General features: G+C 42.2%; 1 protein-coding gene across 7 annotated transcripts in view; it reads right to left on the bottom strand.

Annotated features, from left to right (window-relative positions):
• ILDR2 (immunoglobulin like domain containing receptor 2) overlaps positions 1-26,947 on the bottom strand; it is a 60,388-nt gene that overhangs the window by 17,737 nt on the left and 15,704 nt on the right. For 3 of the 7 annotated variants that reach the window (XM_021089479.1, XM_021089478.1, XM_021089477.1), the window contains exons 3-6: positions 26,644-26,763; positions 6,462-6,518; positions 3,490-3,636; positions 2,195-2,371 (exon numbers count right to left, since the gene is read on the bottom strand). In XM_021089479.1, coding sequence (XP_020945138.1) covers positions 2,195-2,371; positions 3,490-3,636; positions 6,462-6,518; positions 26,644-26,763 — 501 coding nt within the window. The remainder of the gene's footprint in view (positions 1-2,194; positions 2,372-3,489; positions 3,637-6,461; positions 6,519-26,643; positions 26,764-26,947) is intronic. The other 4 variants (XM_021089482.1, XM_021089480.1, XM_021089484.1 and 1 more) reach the window with 2 other exon arrangements.

Below are 26,947 nucleotides of genomic sequence, written 5' to 3'. Positions count from 1 at the left end.
TTTTGTTCATTTCCAAGGTGAATAGATGTTTTGGCATAAGAGATGAGTCTTTGTTTTGGTCCAAGCCAGTCTGGTTTAGAAATGGAGATGGGACACAATTCTTGCCAACAAACTACAGGGAGAAGTTTATAGAAAGGGAAAGAGGCTTCTGGAAAAGTTTTCCTCACTCTCAAGAAAAGGAGCACAAGGAAGAAGCATATCTTTCCCATCTTAGAATGCATCTGGGACCTGGGACTATGGCAGTCATCATGGAATCAGGAGGGGAGCCAGCCCAGGAGGACAGAGGATGCATTCAGGATGCCAGAACCAAAGATGAGAACTAGATCCTTCAGTAATTCAACTTGACTGTTCCATTAGCCAACCCCAGAACCACCTTACCTTGGGATATCTTGCTGTATGAAATAAGGGGTTTTTCCCCCCTATTTTTCCAGCCACTTCTACTTGAAGTTGGTTAGTATGGCAGAGTGGAGCCAAAATGACTGAACTACAACTAGCAGGAACTGGAAAAAAGTTACAAACAGGAGAGAAGAAGTATGTGCCAGTCTATGAATAGAAGTAATTTTATTATGAAAATCCATTCAATAAAAAGTAAGGGGGAAAGGTTCTGGTGGGAAGGAGAAAGAAGATTTGGCAAAAAAAAATGGAAGATGCAAATAGAGCATGAGACAAGTCCCCTTAATGTCTCTTTTGCCCACTCCATCCTTTGAGGAAATGGACTATATTGTCTTTTTCTAATTCCCTGTGTGTCCTTGATCATTAACTTTTACTTCTCAGTCTGTGACTCATTCCCAATCTCAGACGTCAGAATTCTACTAATAGTTCCTGAGAAAGAAAAAACATAAATACCAATTACTCACTGAGTATATCTACTCTTTCCAGGGTGGAGCATTGATGGCAAATTAACTGGACTAGATATTCTTCCCTGCTCCCCACTGAAGGCAGTCCAGATACCTCCAGAAATGTCTGTTTTATCAACCCTAGTAGTTCATTCACATCTAGAGATTTAAAAATCAGCTCCTAAATTTACTACTCGCAGAGTTCTAACCAAGATTACTCTGTAATCCTATTCAGATGCCCCTAGGAAAGCTACATTTTAATGCTGCTCTACTCTACCCCTACCAAAAACTGACTCCATCATGCCCTCAGTGGAGCTACGTTCCATCCAAATAAACTGTCCTTACTGTTATTTCATTTATGTATAGGATACACATCACTGGACAGCTTGGGTTCATCTTGAAGCCATCACACATCTAATGTATTGCTCTTTCAAAGCATCTCTCGGATTCACCCACTCATTTCAGCTCCCATTGTCTCCATCACAATCCAGATGTTCACATGTCCTACCTGAATCACTTCAACCACACCCTCAGCTCAAGGTCTCCAATTCTACTTTCTCCTACTTACCACTTGTGGCAGCCTGTCACCTCCCCACTCAGCAGCCTGCCTGCAGTGGCCCTCATGTGCTGTGGTGCCAAGCCCCAGCTCTTCTGGAGGGGTTTCAAGGCCCTCTATAAACTGGCTCTACTGTTTTCTTCCACTGTCTTCCAATCAGAGAGACAAGCTGGACACTAACACACACACACTGTGCTCTCCTAGCTCCGGGCTTCAACTATGCTGGCCCGTGTGTGTCTCTGCTTTCCTTCTCATGCCTCTCGGCCCAGCTCAAATCTCACCTCTTCTCTAAGACTTTGTAACCATTCCAGCTCTTCCTCCTTTGAACTCCTGGTACCATACGCTTTAATGTCCTAATAAAGGTCCACTCTCCCTCCCTGGCTGGGCCATGTCCTACACTTCAGGGTGTTCCTCACAGTACCTGTTCCAGTTTGTCCTACAAACCATGTCCTACACTTCAGGGTGTTCCTCACAGTACCTGTTCCAGTGCTGAGTGCTAGGTAGGGAAGAGATAACTATTTATTCATTGGATGATCAAATTCATGGGGTACCCTGCCTCTTCTTCTTATCCTTTTAGTTACTGAGGAGCCTGGGAAGAAAGCAAGAGGCAGCTATGTCCTGCAGCCCTTGGAAAGCCTGACATACATGCCAGGAGATAACTACAGCTGGCAGGATCCCATTTCCGGAATGGAGATAATCATTGTCCAAAGAAGCATCACTGAGTTGTTGGTTCTAATTGGCAAGGAACCAGAGTGGAAGCCGGATAGGAGCAAGGGGTAGGGAAGTCTGGAACTACATTTACCACTGTGGCTTCCTCCAGTGGAGTCACTTGGTGCCAGGGGAGGTGGATGCGGCTTGTCCATCAGCATGCCAGATGAGGGGGCTCCTCCCAAGGGGACAGAGGGGATGGAGTAAGGGCCAGGGACACCGGAGACAGAGGGAGGATACCCGGCCTTTGCTGCTTTCCCTGCTTCATACACTGTGGAGGGAGATGAAGAGCAAGAGAGATTACATCACCCCACCCTCCACAACCCTTACACCCAAAGTCCCTTAAGCTACACTTAAGGGAGCTCCTGGGCGTATGTGCACTTGCGTGCATGCATGCGCATGTGAGCCCTACTAGGCCTGAACCGATTCACAGGCACCACTTACCCCCACTCTCTCAGGCTCCTCCAGCTCTGCCAAAAGGCAACGACATAAGGAATTACAGTGTTTAGTAGTACCTGGCAACTGAGTAATTAAGCGGTGCCGGGAGCTGTCACAGCAGCCTCCCCTGTGACGGCAGCAGCCCACTCTTAACCATACTGTCTGTAGGCTGTCTCAGCCCCTCTGGAGGAGGCCTCGCACTAGGGCTGCCCGGGCTGCTCCCAGGAGTCTCCTAATCTCCTCTAGAGAGGCACAGCTAGTGATGGGCTTATACACGGCCCCCACTCTGCGGACACAAAAGCAGAGCAAATAACCCAGCTCCTCCCAGAAACTGCTTTGTTCCTAAGGATACTAAAGATGCACATCGTGTCTCTCTCCTTTAAGATGTGTTTTGGTTTATGGCAGGGGTGCCAAACTTCACGCCTCTATGGAGGTCTGGGAGGTAAAATTGTGAACCCCAAATGAGGACTAGTTCTTTTGTGGACCATTTTGTCCTAGGAGAAAATGCAACTCATCTGTGGCTGGATGGGACCCAAAGGTTGTGGTTTGCATATGATGTTGGTAAAAAGAGGAGTTCTCTGTCTGCAAAAAGCATAACCAGCGAAGGTTTCCTCTAGTTTGGATGCCTGAGGAGAGGGTAAAAGCCTTACCCCACAACCTCACCATCCTGAACCTGCCCTTCCTTTGATCAATAATGTCAATGAGAATTTCAAATGCAGGGGTGACAAGTGTGGATAAAAAGCATGGAGAGGTGCATGCAGGTTGGAAGGCAAACAAGAATGGTCCTCTTGGGAAGCTGGGGGCTCCCAGGAAAGGAGAGAATCTGGAACGATCACTTTGGGGGTGCAACGAAAAGGAGGCAGAGAAGGCACTCAGGGCACAGAGCTGTCCGATGGAAAGGTGACGTTTCTTCTGATCACTCGCCATCTCCCCATTCATCACTTTACTCACAGGCCTGTGGGCAGCAGCAGGAATCTGGGCAACATGGACAGCGGATGTAGCAACAGCAGCTGTGAGGGCAGCACTGGCACCAGCAGATCCCCACCAGGACGAAGAAGAGGAAGACTCCCAGGATCACCAGGCCAACAAACACCCATTCTGGAAGGATGCACAGAGAAACCCACACTCGAGGTGGCCCCTGTCGGGACAGGCACCCTCTCATCAGCATCTCCCTGTGAGGGGGATGAGTAGGAGGGACCCGGGGGAAGAAAGCATCTTTCAACAGGGCACAGAGCCCCCAAACTCAGGAGGAACCCTAAGAATGAGAAGTGCAGACCCTCCCAGGGCTGGGACATGGAGAGGAAGGAAGGTACCCAGGTCATACTGAGCACACATATGGCCTATACAAAGTGGAGGGCCTCGGGGCTCCTTCCTGGGGAAAGGGCTTACTTTATCAGCTCCAGTGTCAGAATAAATATGGGACAAGAGTAGAGGGACTCCTGGATGGGGAGGGGGGACCTTTGCTTGCTGAGCTATAAAGTGGTGGGTTCTGTGAATACATATCTTCTGTAGTCAAGGTACTCTTGTCCCTAAAAGTGTTACGTTCTAAATCATAACATATTTAGGTGGTCCAGGTCCCTTATGTATTCATCTGCTCTGCTTGCTGACTGCCCTGAACACCATTCCTGTGCTCAGCATTGGGGCTGAGAGCTAAACTGTCTACTAGAGAAAACTAGAGACAGAGGCTCAGATAGAGAAGATGCTGTCCCTGTCCCCTGAGAATGGCTTGCTCATTCTCAGGCTGACCATGCTATACAGCCAGCACAGCCATGGACTAAAGTGGCTCAGGGCTTTGATGACTGGCAAGGCTAACACGTGTACATCTGACCATGTTTGTTAACTCTGCCAGAGGCTGAACATGAATTTAACTTAGGTGCCCATCCAAAAGATTAACAGAAAGGAAACACATTCCGTTTGGCTTAGATAAAAATGATTGTGGCCTTTGAATGACTTGTCTTGATGTCATGCTTTGGGGACTCGCCTCTAGGAACCAGCATTCCACTGAAGGCCCAGGACAAACTGGAGTAAGCCATGATTTCCATTCAAAGCAAAAGGTGAAAGTGATTCATTTTGATTGAAAACCATCTACCAAAAATCTCTTTGCAATCAACTTCAAGCATACATTCTTTTGTTTGAATCTTAGTTATTAAATATTCCTTCAATGAAGTGGATATTCAATTGGAGCTTGAATACATGACATTTTGGTTACAGAAAGGGTTTTGTGATAATGATAAAAAGGACTGGACCTTTGTTTAGACCAAAATTTCCTCAGAGAGAAAACAAACAATTTATTTTTCCTGAATGCACCTCCCCACTCACCCATCATAAATACATTCCAATTAACCTGGTCACCCTCCCTTCAGGGAGGAAGTGAGAAGGCCTTGTGCCTGGCTAGAATGTTGTGGAGAGCATTCTTGCTGAGGACAATAGATAACTGAGGGCTTTGGCCTGTGCCTTAGTAATAACATAGTAACACAATGTGGCCTGAGATAATATGGGCCCTGAGGATTAGATGAGCAGGGTAGTGTGGTGGCTGCAACTTGGGTCAGGCAGTCAAGGGTAACAGACTGGCAGGTTACCTTGGAGAAACAAAGACTGTTATCCATGAAAGGATTCTTGGAGTCAAAAGGGAGGGAAATTCAGGAGACCAGAACCAGATATGACAAATACAGTAACTCTTTTTTAGGACTAGGGGATATAATATCTAGTTTGAAACAATGCAATGTAACATTGTCTTTTCGTGATGAACAAATGGTACAAACTGACAGAACTCTGGATAAGGGGGATTACAAAGAAATGTCTGTTTGTTTTTTAACCTCAATGGAGGTATGTGAAAGTTCCCAGGCCAGGGATCGAACTTGAGCCACAGCTGTAACCTGAGCCTCATCAGAGATAATGCCAAGTCAATAACCTCTAGGCCACCAGGTAATTCCTAGAAATATCTATTTGTGTCCTTGGGGATCAACATCAATAAGAAAAATGTCTGTATTTGGGTTTGCCAACTAATGGGAATGGACCAGGAGAATTTATGGAAGAATCATTAGTGAAGTATAACTGTGAAGACTCTTCAATGTTTCTTAAAACTCAAATCTAAACCAATGACCATAAATATTTTGTATCTCTTTGTTGCTCTCAACTATTAGGCAGCTATTTCCCCACTTTGGCAGGAGCCCTCCACAGCAAGACTGACTCATACCCTTTCCTACTTCCTGTGTTTGGGTATGTCCTCTCCTAGAGTTCATTCTTGTTTTTCTCTTAGCCTCCTTCTGTGATGGACTATGGTCCAGCATCAAACTGATGTTGGCCTGTCTAGCTGGTACATTTGATGGATGCTACATAAAAAGACAAAAGTGGGCATTTGGCGCCAGTGTCCTTGACATACAGTCCACAGACCCCAGGGACTTAGGGGGCCATGAAACCCATGAAATTGTATACAAAGCAATGTAGATCTGTAAATGTATACTTTTCAAGGGACGAAGGGTGCCCAGTGTTCATAAGGTTTGAAAAAATATTTTGATAGAGCTTATAAAAGGCAATTCAGAGTAACATGGTTGCAATGAATAGGTAAACATTAAACTTAGGGAATAAGGAATGCAGATAAATAATGACTCCGTTAAGGATACTTATAGCTATCTGGGTGCCGCTGAGATACCGAGGTTGCCAAAGGGCCTGCATACCTGACACTGAAGGACTGGGCCCCCATCTCAGCCTATTTTTAATTAACATTATTCTTTTAGGGCCTAGTAACAGAAGAAATACAATTTAGAGACTCTTCCAATGGGCTTAGTTCATCCTGGAAAATACCATAGACATATATAGACAAATGTGCAAATAAATTAAAGGTGCAATTAGTAACTAATGCAGAAGCAAGACAGATGGAAGGACAGCAAAATAAGCAAATATAGAGTTAAATGACTGAATACCTGGCATAATCTCCACAGCAAAACTGGGCAAGAGATCAGCAAGCAGCCCTGTTCTGCCTAGAAGAGGTGGAAGGAAAAGAAGAAGGAAAGAGGTTACTGCAAAGGAAAATACAGCCTTAAACCTGGCTCCAATTGCACCATTCCTGCATGGGGCTACTGACCCATGCTCTTTGGGTCATGAGAGGCTGCTCAGTAAGACAGTCAATCTTTGGCAGCCATCGAAGTGAACTCTGCATCTAAACTAGGCAGAAGCAGAAACAGAACTTTTTCTCCAACTATTACAGGAGAAGGAAATCTCTGCTTCAAATATGAAAAACCCTGGTTGAGCAGATTGACATATACCATCTCCATTCATTTATACATCCTGCTCCACACATTTTACTGGAAAGTCAAACCCATCTGTATCCAAACGTTCAACCTACATTTTCATACATCCACACACAGTCCTATGTCCATATAAAAACAAAAGTACATATTTGGTTTTAACTCAGAATTATCTCCCTACATGATTCTATTTATCGCCTAAAGATATTTCAATGATTAAAGTTTTCAAAGGCAAGGAAAAGATAAAGCTAGATCAGTTACACACTCTTCGACACTCCTTCTGGCTTCAGAAATACTCTGTACATATGTATATGGTATGGCTTTTCCATATGGCACCCAAGTGCCTTCTGTGGGATATGGCATAGAAGTTAAGGTTTGGTGTCAGAACAGGTGCCCTGCCCAAAGAGATGCACAGGAAACAACACACTGGAAGATGTGGGGGAAGAGGTTAGTCCTTTTAAAAACTAGCTTGATTTATATAGAAATAAGTGTTGAATGCTTTCACCATATTCTTATATTCAGGTAAATATAAAGACTGTGATAAGATTTCTGCCCCTGTATGAGGTATTTCTATGACAATGTAGTCTTGCTAACAAACAAGCTGCACCAGGAAACAGCCCTCCTTTCAGACTTGGGATGGCAAAAGGTCACTGTGACTCCTAAGCCTGCAGCTGAATCTTACTTCATTTATAGGTACCACATATTCCTCTAAAACAGCTCTGTCCAGTAGAAATACAATGTGACTGACTGGTAATTTTTAGCTTTTCTAGTAATCACATTAAAATAATTTTTTAAAGATGAAATTAACTTAATATTTTTACTTGTACCAATGTAGCCAAAATACTAACACTTCAAAGGCTCAATGGCCACATGTCGCTATTAGAAAGCACGATCATTGTATATGGATTTGGCTCATTTAGAAAACAACTTTTCCTGCTAAAGTTTATTGAAGTGCATCAGAGAAAGAGTTACCCATGTGTGTGGTTTATACTTTGAGCCTACAGGTCATGGCTGGTCACTGGTCCTCTCCTCTATCAAATCACCCCACAGAAAAGCAGCTCTGGCCAAGGTCAAGGAAAAAGGAGCCCTTCCAGGACACTCGAGGGGATACTGTAGCAGGGGCAGAGTGTTAGGAAGTGGAGTAAAAGGGCTCTTTGCTCACTTTGCTCTTTCTTGGCTCAGCTATACAAGGCCAGTGTGGTAAAATGTGTCCTGGTCATGTGTCCTTTATGGGCAATGCCCACACATTTGAAAAGTTAGTTGAGACCAGAGTACATCCCAAAGAAAGGGAAGCATGGAGTGGGTGACTAGGCTAGATCGTTTTAGGTTTTGATAAGAAGGGCTTCCTTCTTTGAGTCTTCCATCTTGTTCAGCTAACACAGTAAGAGTGGTCCGCTGCTTGCAAGGTCTCTGAGGAAGACAAATGGGAGCCAAGTGGGCCACTGGAAAAGAGTATCCTGAAGGAGAGTCCCCAGCCAGCCTTTGGCCCAAGCCTCTAAGGCTTACAGGTGCTCTAGTCCAGTTCCTTAGGATAGGAGACCAGACAGGGATTTGGTGCCAACATTTGAGCAAGTGATTAAGAGCATGCATTGGTCTCATATAACATGTTCTCTGTACAGATATCTCTTGGAAACTCAACAAGGCAACAGACAGGTGGTCAAAGAATTGGGAATTTGGGATCTTGGAGATCTCTTAAAGGCATAGTTAACGTTAATTACCAGCCAATAGCTAATGATCAAAAGTCAATATACTGTGTTTTTAGCAAGGCAGTTATCAGATGCTTACTTAATGGTGTTTTCATTTTTAATATGGACAATTAGCACTTATATCTTATTGAATCCAGTAAAATGAGAAGCTTTTCTTGCATTTACTCTCTGGTTCTCAAACCTACTAACATTTTACACATCTCTGTATGTGCTATAACCTAAATCATTTACTATATTCATAAGAGAAATATTATTGATGATATAAGCTGCTGATTGTATATAATTTCTCACAGGAAATTAGCTATCTGATAATCATTAACCACAAAAATATCCATACATTCAAGGAGGATATGGTGCTCACACATATTACACAAAGCATGTTCCATTGGAGAAAACAGTGGACTGGGAGTCAGGGTATCTGAGGCAGCTTGGCCATAAGTTCACTTGGGGACCACTATAGGCAAATTACTTCCTCTTTCTAGGACTCAATTTTCTCATAAGTCAAATGCAGTGGTTGAATGAAGAGATCCATAAATAGGGAGACCAAACATCTTCCTTTGTCTGGGACAGTCCTGGTTTATGCCTGTTGTACTGGTATAATTATGGGTAGCACCCCTTTTTAATGTTAAAGTATTTTAATTTGGACAATGATTTATATTTTTTACAATATTTTCAGTTCTCAAGCTGATATTTAATGATTAGAGTTATAAACTCAAATCTATATATTTATAGGGACCACTAGATAATGTAAATAAGTGCATTGGCCAAATGTAATACAACTGGGAGCAGGTGGGGGTATGGCAAATGGCATACTGGGTCTGTAGGGGCTGCTAGTACTCACCTCTAGCCAATTGTTGCCTCACGGAAATGTGCCTTCAGGGTTGCAAGTCTTCCTATTTTTCAAGATTAGCCAGACCCCAGATTTTTATGTGAACTATCCTGATTTTCAAATGTTGGCAACTGATACATAGATTAAAAAAAAAAAATCACTGGGCAAGCCATATAAAACAAAATATGTTTGGGGGGCTATATAGAGCCCAGGGATCCATCATGGGCTTGCAACCACTGAGGGGTGTGTGAGTATGTGTATGTGTGTGTGTATGTGTATATATATATACATACACACATATATATGTGTGTATATACACACACACATACACACAGACACAATTATGAACAGATAAAACACAAAAGCTGAATTTCCCCACATGCTGTTTAGAACAACACCTTGATGAATTTCTGACACTAGTTCTACACACAGAATGTTAGTGAATATAAGCTCTAGGCACCTATGTTCAAATTAAAATCTGAAAACAACAGTATTACATACCAAACTGTTAGCCCTTCTTATGTCTGGGGAGCTGGAATGGGCAGAAGAACAATGAAGGGGCTTTCATTTTTTAGATTTTTTTTATACATGTAATTGAAAAGGTTAAAATAAGAAATATGGACAGGAGATTCACAAAGCTTGTCACTCCGACAGAAAGATATACACCAAGCTTCTCACTCTCCCTGAAGCAACAGACAATAGCTAATGCTTCAGAAGATGGTGAAGGCTTCCCATGATGCACTTGTGTAGTGTTAGCCCCAGAGTGGCGTGGGTGACAGACTTTTGCAATAAAGTGGGTAAAATTAAATGTCTTCAGAATTTGGAATACAGTAGGAGTTTGGGGACAGCAGACAATACCACTATGTTATGTCAACAGTAGAGAGAGAATGGAGTTCCCACTGTGGCACAGCAGAAACAATCCAACTAGGAACCATGAGGTTGCAGGTTTGATCCCTGGCCTCGCTCAGTGGGTTAAGGATCCAGAGTTGCCGTGAACTGTGACGTAGGTCGCAGATGCGGCTTGGATCCCATGTTGCTATGGCTGTGGCCGGCAGCTATAGCTCCGATTAAAGCCCTAGCCTGGGAACCTCCATTATGCCACCGGTGTGGCCCTATAAAAAGAAAATAAAACAAAACAAAACAAAAAACTAACAGTAGAGAGAGAGCAAAGCTTTTATACCATGACATATTTTCCTGGTGCTAAAGGCATTTTAAAAAGTGGATTTATACTGGAATCCTGTATTTCTCAAAGTCCTTTTGCTTCCAGCTTCTTGCTTAACAATTCCTAAGAAATGCTTTTGCCAATTAGAAATGCTCTAACTTGTCTTCCTATTCTAACACATCCAATGAAAGTCCTGATCTTAGAAAGTCCAAACAATTGCAGTAAATACATTCCAGATTTCAGGAGCACTTTACCAACACTTGTGAATCACTGTCATTCTTCCAGGATTCAGTTAGAGTGGCAATTACTAGTCACTTTAATGTCTAAGAAAAGGATGGAAAACAGACCCTGCAAGAAGACCACGTTTACTCTTTTCAACCTCCAGCTCAAGCTAAGAGTAGAAAACACAGTTTTCATGTAAGCACTCAAACAGTTTTCCCCCAACCTTGTAGAATCCATTACTCTTAAGAAATTTCCACATGAATAGACCAAACGAATCAGGCATACTAATAGTTTATACACACACACAAGCAAATGCCAGTATCATACCACACCCTCACAAACTTCAAAGCCAAAAACATTCACGCATTTGGGGTTGAATGATGAGGGCAGAAACAATCACTGTGGACAAAACATATTACAGATTTTACCTTTACAATTCCTCATTTTAGCTGTTTTCTGCCTCTGCAACCTTGAAGTTATCCCCAACTGAACTCTTTGTACATATTCCTCAGAACAAGCTCACTTCTGGAATGTCTCCAATTCATGCATCATTCATTCATTCAATTAACAAAGAAATGTGTATTGTGCCAGGTGGAGACACAAAGAGGAACAAGACGTGATCCCTAGGCTTGAAAGCCTCAGACTAGCCCGTGCAGCTTGTCCAATGGTGTGTGGATAAGAACTCACTTTTACGTATCTGTGTCTGTGTCACAAGACTTACCAAGGGCAAAGGACTTTCTTCCTGCCAAATCCAATGTTTTAATCAGCCTTTTTTTTTTTTTTTGCAGTTTTGACATCATGTTTCACCTACTCATGAGGCCTTCCCCCAGAGATGCAGTCCTTGCCTGGTTTCCTACTTCTCTCCTATCAATGGCAATATCTTTCCATATTTTACAGCAAACTATGTCCTAGTGACATTTCCCCAAAGTGCTAATACCCTTTTCTTGGCCGGCCAGGCCCCCAAAGCAGGATGTACTTAACTTCTTTACTAAGAAAATAAACTAGTGAATTAGTCTATCTCCTGCTTTGTGCAAATCCTTACCACAAACAAGACTCTGAAATACGTTCTGACAGAGCCCTGTAAGAATACTGCCCTGAGGAGTTCCCGTCATGGCTCAGTGGAAACAAATCCAACTAGTAACCATGAGGATTTGAGTTCGATCCCTGGCTTCACTCAGTGGGTTAAGGGTTTGGCATTGCCATGACCTGTGGTGTAGGTCGCAGATGTGGCTCAGGTCCCGTGTCGCTATGGCTGTGGTGTAGGCCGGCAGCTGTGTAGCTCCGGTTAGACCCCTAGCCTGGGACCTTACATATGCCACAGATGTGGCCCATAAAAGCAACAACAGCAACAAAAAAAGAATACTGCCCTGAGAAAATGCACCCTCCTCCATGTTCCCGAACACCACTGTTCACACCTTCATGAGAGCACTTATCTCTTAGCTGCAGTGATTCTTTTATCTGTGCTTCCACTAGGAAGGTGGAGACCCCTCTGGGTCAGGGACCGCTCTATGCTGCATCCCCTGCAGGCCAGCAGGAGGAGCCACCTCCCCCATCAGGACCTTGAAGTTCTGGTAGTAAATCCCCAGTGTTTGCTGTGCTGTACTTCTGGCTGGAAGTCTGATTTACTGCTCATGATAGTGCCTTTCATCCATCCCAGATGGAAATAGACTCTTGATAAGAATATGAAAGAACTGATCTTTCATTCAGCACTATTCTATGTATTGGAGAATATTTAGCACTCCTGGACTTGGGGCTCAATATCAGGAGCACCCACTAGTCACCAGAACATCCCCCAATGCCATCTTGCCATCTTGGGGATTGAAGCACCAACGTACCCCACCAGTTAAAAGCCACCAGGCTACAGTATTTTTAAGGTAGCCATTACAGAGAGATACAATATGCCCCCCAAATCAGTTTTTGTCTCTAGTCAAATCCAAGCTGTGATTGTTAGTCCAAGCCTTCAAAGTACAATGGCATGTTCCGAAGTTCTAGATGTAGGACAAACTTATTTTCAGATCCTAGATCTGCTACTCAATTACTTGAATGACAACAGACACATTATTTAGTGCATTGGAACTTACGAAAAGGAGAGAAAACATTACTTCCTTCATCCCTGTGATGTCACCACTTGACAGCATAGTGATCGCCATTCATTTCTTTGAAACATACTAACTTGGAGTCAGCCTCAGGTTTGCCAATATATTATGCAATTGAACCTTCTGTTCAGGATGGCCTAGAATGCTTTTCTTCCCCAGCTCCCTGAGGCTCCCTTCTTTCCCCTTCTGCTTAATGTACATCTGGGCTTCATCCTGCTCCCAAGCTTTTCTAAGATGCCCTGGATCCACTTTCAGGGATGTACTGTATCCACTCCTCTTCTCTCAGTTCCTAACCCTCCAACATGTTTCTCTACTAAGTCTTTGAGGAGAGCAGATGTTTTTCTCTGGCTTTTTTAAGTGTAAAGTTGTTTCTATGGCTATCTGGAATCCCAAATAGATTGGAAATTTCCCAAGGGCATGCATATCCCTGCTTTTATTCTATATTCCCATGGCAACCATGCATTCAATATAGTTTATGATTATCCATCACAAATGTGGAGATAGCCTCCCTTTATTTTATATCTATTTATAAACTATGTACTTAAGCATTTCAGCTGTAGATTTTTTCTTCTTGTGTCCCTTACATTTTCCTTCAAATATAGTGAATAATTCTGCCAGGGAATTCTCTCCACAAAATGACTAGTATCAGACCATCTGCAATTAACTGTTAATAAATGTTTCAGGCGTTGGGGTAGTGATTATAAGCCTGGCCTAAGGCATTGACTTTTTCTGTTTACAGAGAATTCTAGAATCACATTGTATTGCTAGAAAGGATCTCAGAGGTCATGTAACCCAGAATTCACTCCATCTTTTCAGGAATCTGAGGCTCTCAGAGAGTTTAAGAATCTTACCCAAAGGCACACAGCTGACTAATAATCCAACCAGAAATAGAACCTGAGTCTACTTCCCCCCATTCCTGTATTTCTTCCTGATATCTCACTCCTCCTCAAGCTTTGCTTATTCTTAATTTAGAAATGTTTGAAATGGGCAGCACTTCTAGTCTCCCAGTAGTTCCAGTGAGCAATCTGGAAATTTGTGTTTGTGGCATTATTGCTCTACTTACATTGTTAAAGTATGATTTTTGAATATACGAGTGTCGGAGATGGTTAACAATTTCAGCACCTTTTAAAGATGTGACCAGAAAATGATTACTGAATATAACACAATATGAGCTAATTAAAAGGCATTCACCATGCTGCTATAAACTAATAAACAATAATAAAAACAATTGCAAAGCACTCTGCCTTTGCAAAGTGCTAAATTGATCAAGCCTCTAGCCCCAAAGAGTGAATAGATGCAAAGTATTATTCGTAATACAACATGCTCAAGTTGGCCTGAGATGAAATGCCAAAGACAGCTAGATTTGACTCCAAAATGATGTGGAGGAGGGTAGGATTTAATGGAAGGAGGAAATTGAGTTTTTTGGTGCCCGGTGTGATTTCCTGAGCCCACCATGCTCATCCATCAGACGGGCACAGACACCTTAGATGCAAAGATATCAAGAATGGCTAGTTTCCTGAACTAAAAAAACCCAGGTAGTCCGAGGCAGGCCAGTAAGAGCACACAGCTTGTTAGGTCTTGGATTGTCAAAGTTCCTGCCCTCTCCCCCATGGCCAGTCCTCCCCTCTTAGTATGAGGGGCTTGAGCATGGAGCATTTCCCAGAGCAAACTCAGAGGCACTGCCCCCGTGTGAAGGCAAACCTGAACACTTGAATAGAAGCAGCTGGCTTTGGAGAAAAAAAATGCCATGACTCTCTCCTGGCTGGCTTTGAAGGGCTGCCATTCTTTCTTTCGAGGGCTGAGCCGATTGCTAGGTGACACCCACTCTCCTGTGGGCCCCCAGTGCCTCCCCTCTGCTGGGCCCGGTCCCCTCCCTCCTCCCGCACAGGCTTTGCATTTTTGCCTCTCGCCTGGGTCCGTCAACTACAATGAGGCTGTCGGGCTGACCCAGCTGCTCCAGCTCCCACCCGGGTAACCAAGGCAACCGCGGGCTTCAGGAATGCGGGCTAATTGAAGGCCGAGTTTCCTCCCACAGTGATGAGCAACAAGTGAAGCAAAAATAGTGAGGCGGGATAAAGGCTGCGAGGGAGCAGGGGCGGGGGAGGGGTGAGCAGTTATAGCGGGGGGTTGGGGGGACTGGGTGGCTGGCGGGATGGGGGGGTGGGCGCGAAGGGAGGGCGAACAGTGCCTTCAAGACCTCATTTGTTCTCTTTACAACCCAGGGCAGGGAAGAAGAGCCTGAAAGGACCCCCCTTACCCTTCAGAAATCTTACTGCATATTTTCAATCAACTATTACCGCAAACCACCACCTCTTTGCTTGCTTCTAGTAAGACAATGGAGATGTGCACATCCCTATGTCCCCTTGAACAGAATGCCAGCTAACATCTAGGATTTAGCAGGTGAAGGTGAACTGAAACTAAATTGCTCCCAGCTCCCCTGGATCTTCTGTTTTTTTCAGTCAAAAAAAGAACTTTCCAGGTGATCTCTAAAGATGGAGTGACCATCATACCAGTATGCTATTGTCTTGACATAGAGTGTTAAAAGTCTACCCTTTCCACTCTCAAAAGTATCCTAGTTTGGATGATAAATTTTAAAGTCCCCCTATCTACAGTCTTTCCAGGCCAATGCAGATTCTAATCCAAGACTTGGGTGTTCCCCAAACCCTTCCAGACTTCTTCGAATGTCCTGTGTGACCTAATCCTTATATTCAGGTTGGGTGTAAACACCCCGACATTAACTGAGAAGTTGCGGATTCCAACAGCTACCAAAACATAGCAACCAAAAGATATCATGCTGGGACAGAATGCCCGGAAACCCACTAGCAGGAAGATTCCCACAGGGCTGATTAGGGTCACCACTCGCAAGGCACTGCACAGATGTGACTGAGAAAACATGAATCTATTAGTAATAGGATTGCCGATTCACAGATGGCTCCTTAAAGCCTCTGCCTATGGAAAGGGCTAAAAGGAAATCAGCTGTCTAAAGAGGAACACAGAATTCCCTAAAGAGGGTTCCCTCGGATTAGAGATGACACACTGGCAATGAGATGTGGGGGATGGGAAGGGGTAAGAGAATGAACTGATATTCACTCGGTTCATATTATGCGCTTTTTAATCCTCACAATCTGTCTCCTTGTAACTTTTATTTTCCCCTCCCCTATTTTTACAGATAAGGAAATGGAGACTCAACAACATTGACTTTATCGAAGGTCATACTGCTGCACTGAGTCAACAGATATCTGACCCCCAAAACCATGCTCTTCACGGTAGAAGAGTATCCAGTATCCAAACTGATCTTTAGCCAAGATCAGGGTTTTGCAACCTAGGCACTATTGACTTTTGGGGCCAGATATTCCTGTTGGGGGCAGGAGGGCTATCCCCTGCCTTGTAGGATATTCAGCAGTCTCCTTGGTCTCTATTCACTAGATGCCATAGCACCCCACAAGCTGTGACAACCAAAATGTTTCCAGACATTGCCAAGTATCTCCTGGGGCGGGGGTGGGGGGGTGCTGGGAATAGGACCCTCTTGAGAATCAATAGCCTAGATATTTACTATCAAACACAGTTTTAATATATTCTTGTATTGTTCTCTCATTGCTTCAGAAATGCAATACTTTACCAAAAGGCAGTAATTTTTAGAGGGACAAACTGTCATTTATTTATATTGTATCCTCACTCTGCTAAAGACATAAGAGGCAAAAAAGACTGGTTAAAAGTTAAATCATAATTTAAATACAAATCACGCATGAAGTAAAACTGACTCCATTCCATGGTGCCTACCAAAAAGTAAGATTGTGATAATGTACTAGGAAGGTCTGAAGGCCATAGGGGGCTTCTTGCAAAAGGTAAAAGGTATGATCCTTACAACAACCACAAACCCCATTTCACTCCTCAGATGGTAGAAAGCTCATTATTGACGGCCATTAACCAGAATTAGATTCCACCTGATGCCTGGCTCACTCTCTGGCTCTTCCTTCTCCTCCATCCCTTCAACACATTTTTCTGGTTCTTTTTAAAACCAAGACCAACAGAGACATCTAGGCAACTCAGGGCAGAGTAGGCCAGAACTAGGAGAGAGGGCTAGAAGAAAAGACAGTGGGGCTATAAAGTCTAAAAAGCTCCCTCCCGTTATTAGTTCTGTGTCTCTCCTTTCATGGGAGCCAGTGCTGTTCTGGAAATCCAAGGATAGAATAGGCCCGTCCTACTAGAAGAATCAACTCCACTTGAAGTCTTTCAAGTGAAGCCAAGATCTTGGAAGTATAATCAAGTCTACAAACGAAAATATGTCTCCAAATCAAACGATGTTCCAAAGGAGTAACCCTCGATTTATGGCTAGAGTGTGGCTCTGTAATTAATTCCTTCTCTTCTTTCTGCTAAGAGTAAACTTTCCATTCTTCTTCTCTAATTCTTTCCCCCTCTTCCTCTGTTTGTGAATCTTCGGAGAGAAACAGCAGAAGCCACTATCAGAGATCAAAGTTTTAGCAGGCAACAAAGACCTCCGAGGAGGCTGTTGCCATGGGAACTCTCTGAGCTGAAGCCCTTCTTAATCGGTAAATCTCCTTGGTTAGCAGCAATGGGCTGAGGCTGGCAGAGGAAGAGAAGGGGGAGGGGGAGTCTTGGCAACAAGTAGCCTTTCAAAACAGGCAGAACTCATGTCACGGTGGCAGGGTAGGATGGAGTCAAACTGAGGCAGCATTAACACAGAGGTAAGTGCTTGAGTATTTCTGCAAAGCTACAGAAACAAACTCCCATCAAAAATCCCTAAAGCTGATCACAAGTTCTGAGATGTTCCCTCCCAAGAATTCCCTAATTTCTTATTCTTAGTGGCTTTATAATACTAATGGGGAGTTCCCATCGTGGCATAGCAGAAACGAATCTGACTGGGAACCATGAGGTTGTGGGTTCAATCCCTGGCCTCACTCAGTGGGTTAAGGATCTGGTGTTGCCGTGAGCTGTGGTGTAGGTCGCAGACGAGGCTCGGATCTGGCATTGCTGTGGCTCTGGCGTAGGCCGGCAGCTATAGCTCTGATTAGACCCCTAGCCCGGGAACCTCCATATGTCGTGGTGCGGCCCTAAAAAGACAAAAAGACCAATAATAATAATAATAATGGGTGCAAAGGTTGATTTTAGACCAGAATAACAATTTCAGGCACAGTATTGTGAACGACTTGATTTTTAAAAAAATTAGTGCTGCCTGTTTCTCCACCTCTTGTCTAGGTAATAGCCGTTCTTTTGGGGAACTCACAGGAGAAGATGGGAGGAAAAATAGAAGCATGACAGAAACACAAAGGTAATTCTGTGGCATTACCTTCATAGAGAAGAATCAATCCCAACTTAGCACCTTACTCACAAGGGTTGCTGGGAGCAAGCCTATTTCAGGCCTCCTTGGAATAGCATTGCATTTGGCCTATAAAGATGCAGAAATTGATGAATTCCACAAAATATTAACAGTGTGTGTTTTTTGCCTGCCTGGCATTCTTTTCTTCTTCATTTGGAAACAAATGCCCAATTTCTTTTTAGGAAGCTATTCCTTTTCCCTTCAATTCACTGGGTTCATTTTGAGCTAGTGTACCTTACGTTCCTATCCCAATGCAGGGCCCACCCTGAACAAGAAGACTTTTGCTGAAACTATGGAGAGAGGCAACTAAGTTTCCTGAGATGGAAGGTGTTAAAGACCATGGACGCTTGGACCTGCTGGAGGCCATGTCTGGCCCAAGTGGAGACAGACTGCCTGAGAATGAAGCTGACGCAGAGAAGACAGAGATTCTTTAGAACATAACCTGAACACTAGTATTCAGCCATGTTTGAAACTAGGATACCCCTGGACTTATTGGCTACCTAAGCCAAGAATTTCCCCTAAGTCAGTTTGAGAATCTATTCCCTGCCATTAAAAGGGTTCTGCAGAACAGTTAGCTCTGGATGGTGAGGTTTTAGGAAATTATTTTCTTATTTTGTATTTTTCTGTTTTGTTTGAAATATTTATAATCAACAGGAATCATTTTTTCCTAAAACAGAAACAATATTAAAACAAAACAAGACAAGAGTCTTTGGGGCATCACCCTATACAGAGAATTAATTCTGCAATTTGGGGATCTTTTAGATAAATTCACAATTATAGAAGGACTCTAAAGCCATCTTGTTTGTCCCAATATCCTGGACAAGAGAACAAGTTCCAGGTTGACAGCTGATCAGAAAGGGAGTCTCTATAATTTCAAAAATTGTTATTTACCATTAGAAAAGTCTTCCTTAGCTTTAATTCTGAACACTCTTGGCTCACATCCTGTTATTCTTTTCTTGGTCCTGAGGTACAAGTGTTCATCCAGCCATATTTGTTTCCACTGGGGCCCTTTCCCTCCTTTTTCTACTTGGCCCTTAAAAACAAGCCACCACATCAGACATCAGAAAGAAGGGGTCAGGCCTTTATATTGTGTATAGAGAAAAGTAAGAACAAGGCGAGCTGCTTTTAGATTTTAAAATAACAACTTCCCAACTTGAGCCTTCCTGAATGGCGAAGTTCTTTTCCTGCCAGCTGGAGCTGCCCGAGAGAACTTTATTCCTATCCAAACAGTGGCATGGTTCCAGGTTATAAACAGACCGTTCCTGCCACTAATCCTAGACCAATGCCTAATCTCAGGGTGGCAGATTTCTGAGCACTTCCACCTTCTGGGTCTCTCTGCTGGTATGGCCCTACGATCCCAAACGCCTGTCTAAATATTTCTAAGGTATCTGTTACTGTCATCTCAAAGCACCCAAAACACCACATGCATTTCCAACTTCAGAATGACTCTACCTTCTGAATCATCAAAAAGAGACTAAAGAGTGTTCTGTATAGTTTTTGTGTTTAATTTGGAATCAGTGGTTGTCTTCCCATTTCTCTGAACCACATCTTTGGATATTTCTGAAACCTCTAAGAGAAGAATCCGCAGTGATTTGTAGATGCTTCAGATGTATGGGAAAAAGCATGCTCAGTGGGGAGGTATGCAACCTAGACAAGAACAACTCTGTCTTTGAAGTGAGGGCCTAGGTCAATGGTTACAGGCAGTGTCACTGAGAAATAAAATGAAATACTAAAGAAAATCTGGGACAAGTAAAAATCATTATCTATGGCCTCAAGCAGCAACCACATTTTTTTAAAACATGGCTTATGCAGGGGAGCATTCTAAGGCTTAATATAGATAGGTCATGTGGTATCATGGATAGAGATGAGGCTGGGAATCAAACACTTGCATTAGATCAATAACCCTTCCCCCCCCCCCCTACTGGGATAATAGTTTCAAAACCTGAACACTAATTTCTTCATTTGGAAAACAAAGAAAATAATGCCTGCTCTCTTACAAGGTTATTACAGAAAAATTTTGTGAACTCAAATCATTATCTGTATACATTAATATTAATAGTAGATTTAGTAATAACATCACTTTGGTGGATATGTATTGCTTTTGGGGGGCATCTCAAAAAAATTCATTCTTCTCATGTCGCAACAGAAGAAAGGGTGGGGGAAAAAACTGTAACTGCAATGTATACATCTAAGGATGACCTGACCCCCTTGCTGTACAGTGGGAAAATAAAAAAAAAAAAAAAAAAAATTCATTCTTCCTTTTTTGGTAACAGTAACCCAGTTTACTTTGAGGAACTGATTCTTCTCCATAACTTGATGGTCTAGCCATCTAAAGCCTCTAATCAGCAAAGGCCAAGCGGTGGGCACCTGCCCAATAGGGCCAATGGGACTCTCTCTCCTGAGACTGATTCTTGAGTGAGAAAATGCAAGATCAGAAAAAAAGAGTTGAAGGAGTTCCCACTGTGGCTCAGGAGAAACAAACCCAACTAATATAGATGAGGACACATGTTCCATCCCTGGCTTTGCCCAGTGGGTTAAGGATCCCACATTGCCATGAGCTGTGGTATAGGCCGCAGACTCTGCTTGGATCCCGTGTTGCTGTGGCTGTGGCACAGGCCAGCAGCTGTAGCTCCAATTCGATCCCTAGCCTGGGAACTTCATATGCTGTAGGTGCGGCCCTAAAAAGAAAAAAAAAAAAAAAAGAATAAAAGAATTGAGTTTCTTTTTTATGTCCATGGACCCCTAAAGATATTGTCTATTAATTCTTATTACATGGACCCTGGGACACCTCTGGCAGGGCAGGGACTGTGCTGTGTTCATCAAAACATTTTTATTTTCTTCCGAGGCACAAACAAAACAACAGAAGTAATTCAGGTCACTGAATAGACCTGACCCCTAAAAAGTTCCACATGACCTTCCTCACTTTTTCTTTCTGTGCAGCTGGAAGTGATGCTCCAATACGGCAAGCTCAACAATGGAGAAGCCTAGACACCTACACATGACTTGCAAGTGAGCTTCTGGGTAAGCCTCCTAACCACAAGATGAAGTAATGAACTTCCATTGTGGTAAGTCACTTAGATTCGGGGGTTGTTTACAGAAGCCAACAAGTGTCACCTTAATATACTACCCTTTTTGGAGACTGATTTTCTACTCTTACTTTCTCTTTTAACATGCATTCTTTTCTTGCCTCAGTTAGCCAGTCCGCTTCTGTTGCTGTCTACCCAATCCCTGATGGATCTACCTCTAATAATAGTAAAAACTCAGATAAAGAATCATGACCAGAAACCAAAAAGAAAACAAAAAGACAACTTTAAGAATGGAAGAAAATAGTTTCAAATGATGCAACCGACAAGGGCTTAATCTCTAGAATATATAAGCAACTTATACAACCCAACAGCAAAAAAGCCAATCAATCAATGGAAAAATGGGCAAAAGACCTGAATAGACATTTCTCCAAGGAAGATATACAGATGGCCAGCAAACACATGAAAAAATGCTCAACATCGTTGATTATAAAAGAAATGCAAATCAAAACTACCATAAGATACCACCTCACACCAGTCAGAATGGCCATCATCAATAAATCCACAAACAACAAGTGCTGAAGGGGTTGTGAAGAAAAGGGAACCCTCCTGCACTGTTGGTGGGAATGTAAACTGGTACAGCCACTATGGAGAACAGTTTGGAGATACCTTAGAAATCTATACATAGAACTTCCATATGACCCTGCAATCCCACTCTTGGGCATCTATCTGGACAAAACTCTACTTAAAAGAGACACATGCACCCGCATGTTCATTGCAGCACTATTCATAATAGCCAGGACATGGAAACAACCCAAATGTCCATCGACAGATGATTGGATTCAGAAGATGTGGTATATATACACAATGGAATACTACTCAGCCATAAAAAAGGATGACATAATGCCATTTGCAGCAACATGGATGGAACTAGAGAATCTCATCCTGAGTGAAATAAGCCAGAAAGACAAAGACAAATACCATATGATATCGCTTATAACTGGAATCTAATATCCAGCACAAATGAACATCTCCTCAGAAAAGAAAATCATGGACTTGGAGAAGAGACTTGTGGCTGCCTGATGGGAGAGGGAGGGAGTGGGAAGGATCGGGAGCTTGGGCTTATCAGACACAACTTAGAATAGATTTACAAGGAGATCCTGCTGAGTAGCATTGAGAACTATGTCTAGATACTCATGTTGCAACACAACAAAGGGTGGGGAAAAAATTGTAAATGTAATATATACATGTAAGGATAACTTCATCCCCTTGCTGTACAGTGGGAAAAAAAAAACTGAAAAAAAAAAAAAAAGAATCATGACCAGTGAGATTAAACTGCATTATATCTCACTGGAAAACTGTAGATGTTTATTGTATTAACACTTCATAAGTCAGCAAATATATACTCAGCACTGACGAAGAGGCACAAAGTAAATATTAGTTACAGATTCTGTTCATTTATCACTTTAAAAATTCTCTCAAGCTTCTTTATTCTAGACATTCTGCCAAGCATTGCAGATAGAAAGATGAATGAGAACTGGTCCTTGCCTCTGAAGAGTTCATGGTTCAGTGCTATTGAGAAGCATCCAGTGTTGCAGGGGAAATCAGGACAAGTATACATGCAGTACCAGTGTTACCACTCACATGAAGTTGAGCTAGAACAGAAGACTGATACGGTTCTGTCCTTGGCCCTTTTCACTTTATATAATCTTCCTGGTGACTCATCTATTCTTTCATTGTTGTGACTATCACTTATGACTCTCAAATCTATTATCACAAACCCTTATTTCTCCACCAAGTTCCAGACTTACATTTCTTTTTTTTTTTTTTTTTTGGTTTCTTTTCTATATATATATGTGTATATGTATATATATATACACACATATATATATACACATATATATAAATTGTTATTTCCCCAATACAATTTTTTTCTACTGTACAGCATGGTGACCCAGTTACACGTACATGTACAGACTTATATTTCTAATTGTCAGTGAGGCATCTCTATTCCACATGTCAAGATCAAACGCATTCTCCCACCTTTCAACCTGCTTTCCAACCTGTGGCTTCTCTCTTGGGTGGTGGAACAGTTGGCTACCCAGCTAGCTAGAAACTATGGTGTTCTTTGACTCAGCCCTCTCTCTCATTTTTTAAAAATGCATTAGTCACCAAGATCCACCACTTCCATTTCAGAAATGTTTCTATGTTGTCTCTTCTCAAATCATTATTCTGGTTTAGAATATCATAAGTTATCATCTGTGCTGCTGCAGCAGTGCCATAACCAGTCCCTCTGTTCTAGAACTCTAACACATTGTCTACCCTGCTGCTAGTTATTGTTCTGACCCTGAGATTAATTTCATTCCTCCATTATGGTTTCTCTACTGGCTCCCCAAAGTCTTCAGATGAAGTCCAAACTTCTTACTCTGACACATAAGACATCTTGCTGCATCAACTTTTCCATCTTCACCTTTATGCGTATAATGAAAAAACCCAATTCTTCTTAACTTTGCCTCTGATTTATCCCTTTAAACTATCTTTCCTTACTAATTGGTCATGTGTAATTCCAACCAGTTTTCTACTCCCCATTGCAATCATCTTCCAAGAACAGCTAACATTTCAGCTCCTTCAAGTCTCCATCAATAGTTTCTTCTCATTCTTGTGGAATTAGTCCTTATAACCCTGACCCACAGTTTACTCCCTCTGGCTTCCTGTAAGTATCACCCTGTATGTTCTCATAACCCACCTGTAATACTTTTTATTTCTGTCATGAGGATCGAATTCCTGGGAGGTCGTTTTCTCATTTATCAAGGTTGTCACATCACTCATGTGCATCTACTTTTTAATCGAAGAATTTAAAAATTGAAATAAAGCTCAAAAGTGACTTAATTGAACACCTTTCCCTATACATAAGTGCCTGACATAATAACTCATAACAAATCCTCCACCTTCTTAAGGATATAGAAATGACTACTCCTAAGAACACTTATTGCATCTTTAGATGTCTCTCCAATTGTTAACAGTTCTTTATTTATCCCGAGATGGACATCCCCCATGTAACTTCCACTCCTGGTTCTGGTTTTACCCAGCCACACAGACAGAGTAAGTTTCCAGTCTCTCTTCTATATAATTTCACTTCAGAATATCTGGAGACATGTGCCATGCTCCCTTTCCCAATTCCTTTCTTTAGACCAAATCTTCCCAGTCCCTCCAACCATTCTTCAGGTTAAGTTCAATGACTGAACCAGTGGTTTGTGGAGGTTGTAATTAGGCAACTGTGGACCCAGTTACCTTCCCACTGAGGTCTTTATCTCCCTGAGGTTGACTTCAGAAATCAGGCTGCTCTCCTCGTCTCACATAAAAAGAATACCTAACAAAAAGGCCTACAGGATATAATGACCAAATAATTAGAGTTTTTAAAACTGTGACAGTATATTGAAAAATTCCATAAAATTCTATAAAGGAGAATCCAGATAAAGAAGACTCAGAAGGCTGTATCTGGAAAGTAAATATAATACTTTCTGCACCCAGAAAACTGTCACAGGCTTCAAACTAACCTCTTTAATTAACAAACACAGAAAGTATTGCTCTAAAAAGTTTACGTGGCAAATTTATCACACTTTGAACATTCCTAATTAACGTGGAACATAGCAGAATTGCATGTTGTTGCCTCCTCACAAACCCTAGAACGTTATTTGTTGATCTCACAGATATGCTGTTTCTACTGTGATAAGCTGATCTGCAGTGTCCTCACTTTCCCTTTATGATTCTTTTTAGAGTAACGCTGATTTCTGTTCTTCTCGCTCCTTCCATCATTGTTGGCCACTTTCATCTGAGCCTTCCTTTCACCCACCTTTTAGTCACGAGGACAGCATCTTTGCCCAGGTTGCTTTGTGTGTTTCCATCCAGAGCAATGCCCTTTGTGCACTTCAGTACATCCTCAGATGACAAGGCTTTCACTCTATTTATTTCTCCACATTTGCAGAACTAGGACCAAATTATTTAAAGTGGTTTTTACCTGGCCTCCTTTTCCTGCACAGGCAATTACTTTCCTGCAAATGACTGCATTGGCCAAATAACTGTGTTCACAATTAGCTAATTGCAGGCTCAATGAGCCACTTGTTCCTTCCAACTTGGCCATTTGAGTTGTGTGATTAGGCAGAATTTTATCTTTTTATTCTCTTCAGATTTAGGGTCACAGTGGATCTCAAATATGATCGCTCTGTGTTCTTTTACAATGTCAATATAAACCTTTTACTTTTTTAATTTCCTTTTGAATATCTGTCATAGTTCCCATTCTTTTCCAAATCACAGCAGTTATGCTTTATATACTAGATTCAAGAAATATGTATTTGAATTAAGTCAACCATCTAAAAAGGGCTAATATTATTAATTAAGGGGTTAATCATTAACACATAATTATTACCTTAATCCATTTTGTAAACTACAAAATTAAGGCAGCAGAATAACTGATTTGAAAAAGTCATGATAGAGTAAAACTAAATATCCTAAGTAGCAAACTCTGTTTCCTCCCTGGGCATGGAGTTCCCTACAGCAGGTAAAAATTAACCTTCACCCTCACTTGCCTATAAAAGAAAGCACCTTAAATACTCCCCTAAATTGTTACCTAAATTGTTAGACACTACAAAAGATGTAATTTCTTTTAAAAAAATGGCTTCAAGGTTTACCTTTCCTCCTCCAATTAATATCATTTCTCAATTTCAGTATGTCTTATTCTAATTTTCTGGTTTCCACCAACAATTATAGATCACGAAATATGTGCTCAATTTTCAGTTTCATACAGGGAGGTCATCGCCCGCTAACACTCCTCCAATTCACAAAAGAGGATAGTAGCCAAAAGTAATGAGTTTTCATTTATGAAGAAATTAATATTAATAAGGGTTAGATTATATTCGCTTTGAGAATAACTCAGACACTTAGGTTTCAAGAAATTTGCCTTCCAATTAAACACTAGTCTATCTTCCCAATAGCTCTTTTCACAGGGCACCTTTTATTACTAACAGTTTACAGCCATTTTTCCTTAAGATTGGCGTAAGTGGAGATAATTGAATGGGAAAAGATTCCCATTGTCTCAGGAGATCTTAACACACCACACCAGTGAATCCTTATCTCTCAGCTGTCTCTACCCTGCTTCAAAGGTGCCTGGCATTTTCTCAACAATTAGCATATAAAAAGATAAGAATAATAGCAGAGAGAAGTCAGGGTTAAAGGTGCAAGTGGAAAGGGGTGTGGGGCTGAAAAAGCAGAAGAAACCCTCAGGACAATGTTATAAAAAGGGGGCCACAGCCGCCAAGAAACAAAATATAATAAGTCCAGCTACTGCTCATAAAGAACATATTCCATAACTGGATTGTCTGTGTACAGAAGATAAAGCCTGTGTATGCAACCTGCCGGGAGAAGTGAGAGGCGGGAACAGTGCAAGCGGTCTACGATGAAAATGTCACTGAGGGTTTTCACTTACCCAACACCAGCAGTTCCACTGAGTCCTCGTTCTTGCCCTCCAGGTCATCAGGGGTGGTGATGATACAGTAATAGAGTCCGCTGTCTCCCCACATGAGTTTTCCAATTTGAAGATCCGCATCTGTTATCACAAAGAGAAGGACCTGGTCCTACACTTGTCTTCTGGAAGGACAACACTGAACAATGGAGGGTGAGAGGTGGGCCCTTCTAGGTGTCTGTAGTATTCTATCTCTTTACCTGGATGGTGGCTGCTGACAAGATGTCTGCTTTAAAACAAAGAAACAAACAACCGAACAATAATAAAA

The sequence above is a fragment of the Sus scrofa genome, chromosome 4 (genome assembly GCF_000003025.6).
Source record: "Sus scrofa isolate TJ Tabasco breed Duroc chromosome 4, Sscrofa11.1, whole genome shotgun sequence".
NCBI lineage: Eukaryota > Metazoa > Chordata > Mammalia > Artiodactyla > Suidae > Sus > Sus scrofa.
Note: the sequence above shows the minus strand (reverse complement) of the source record. Positions and strands in the feature narration are given on the sequence as shown.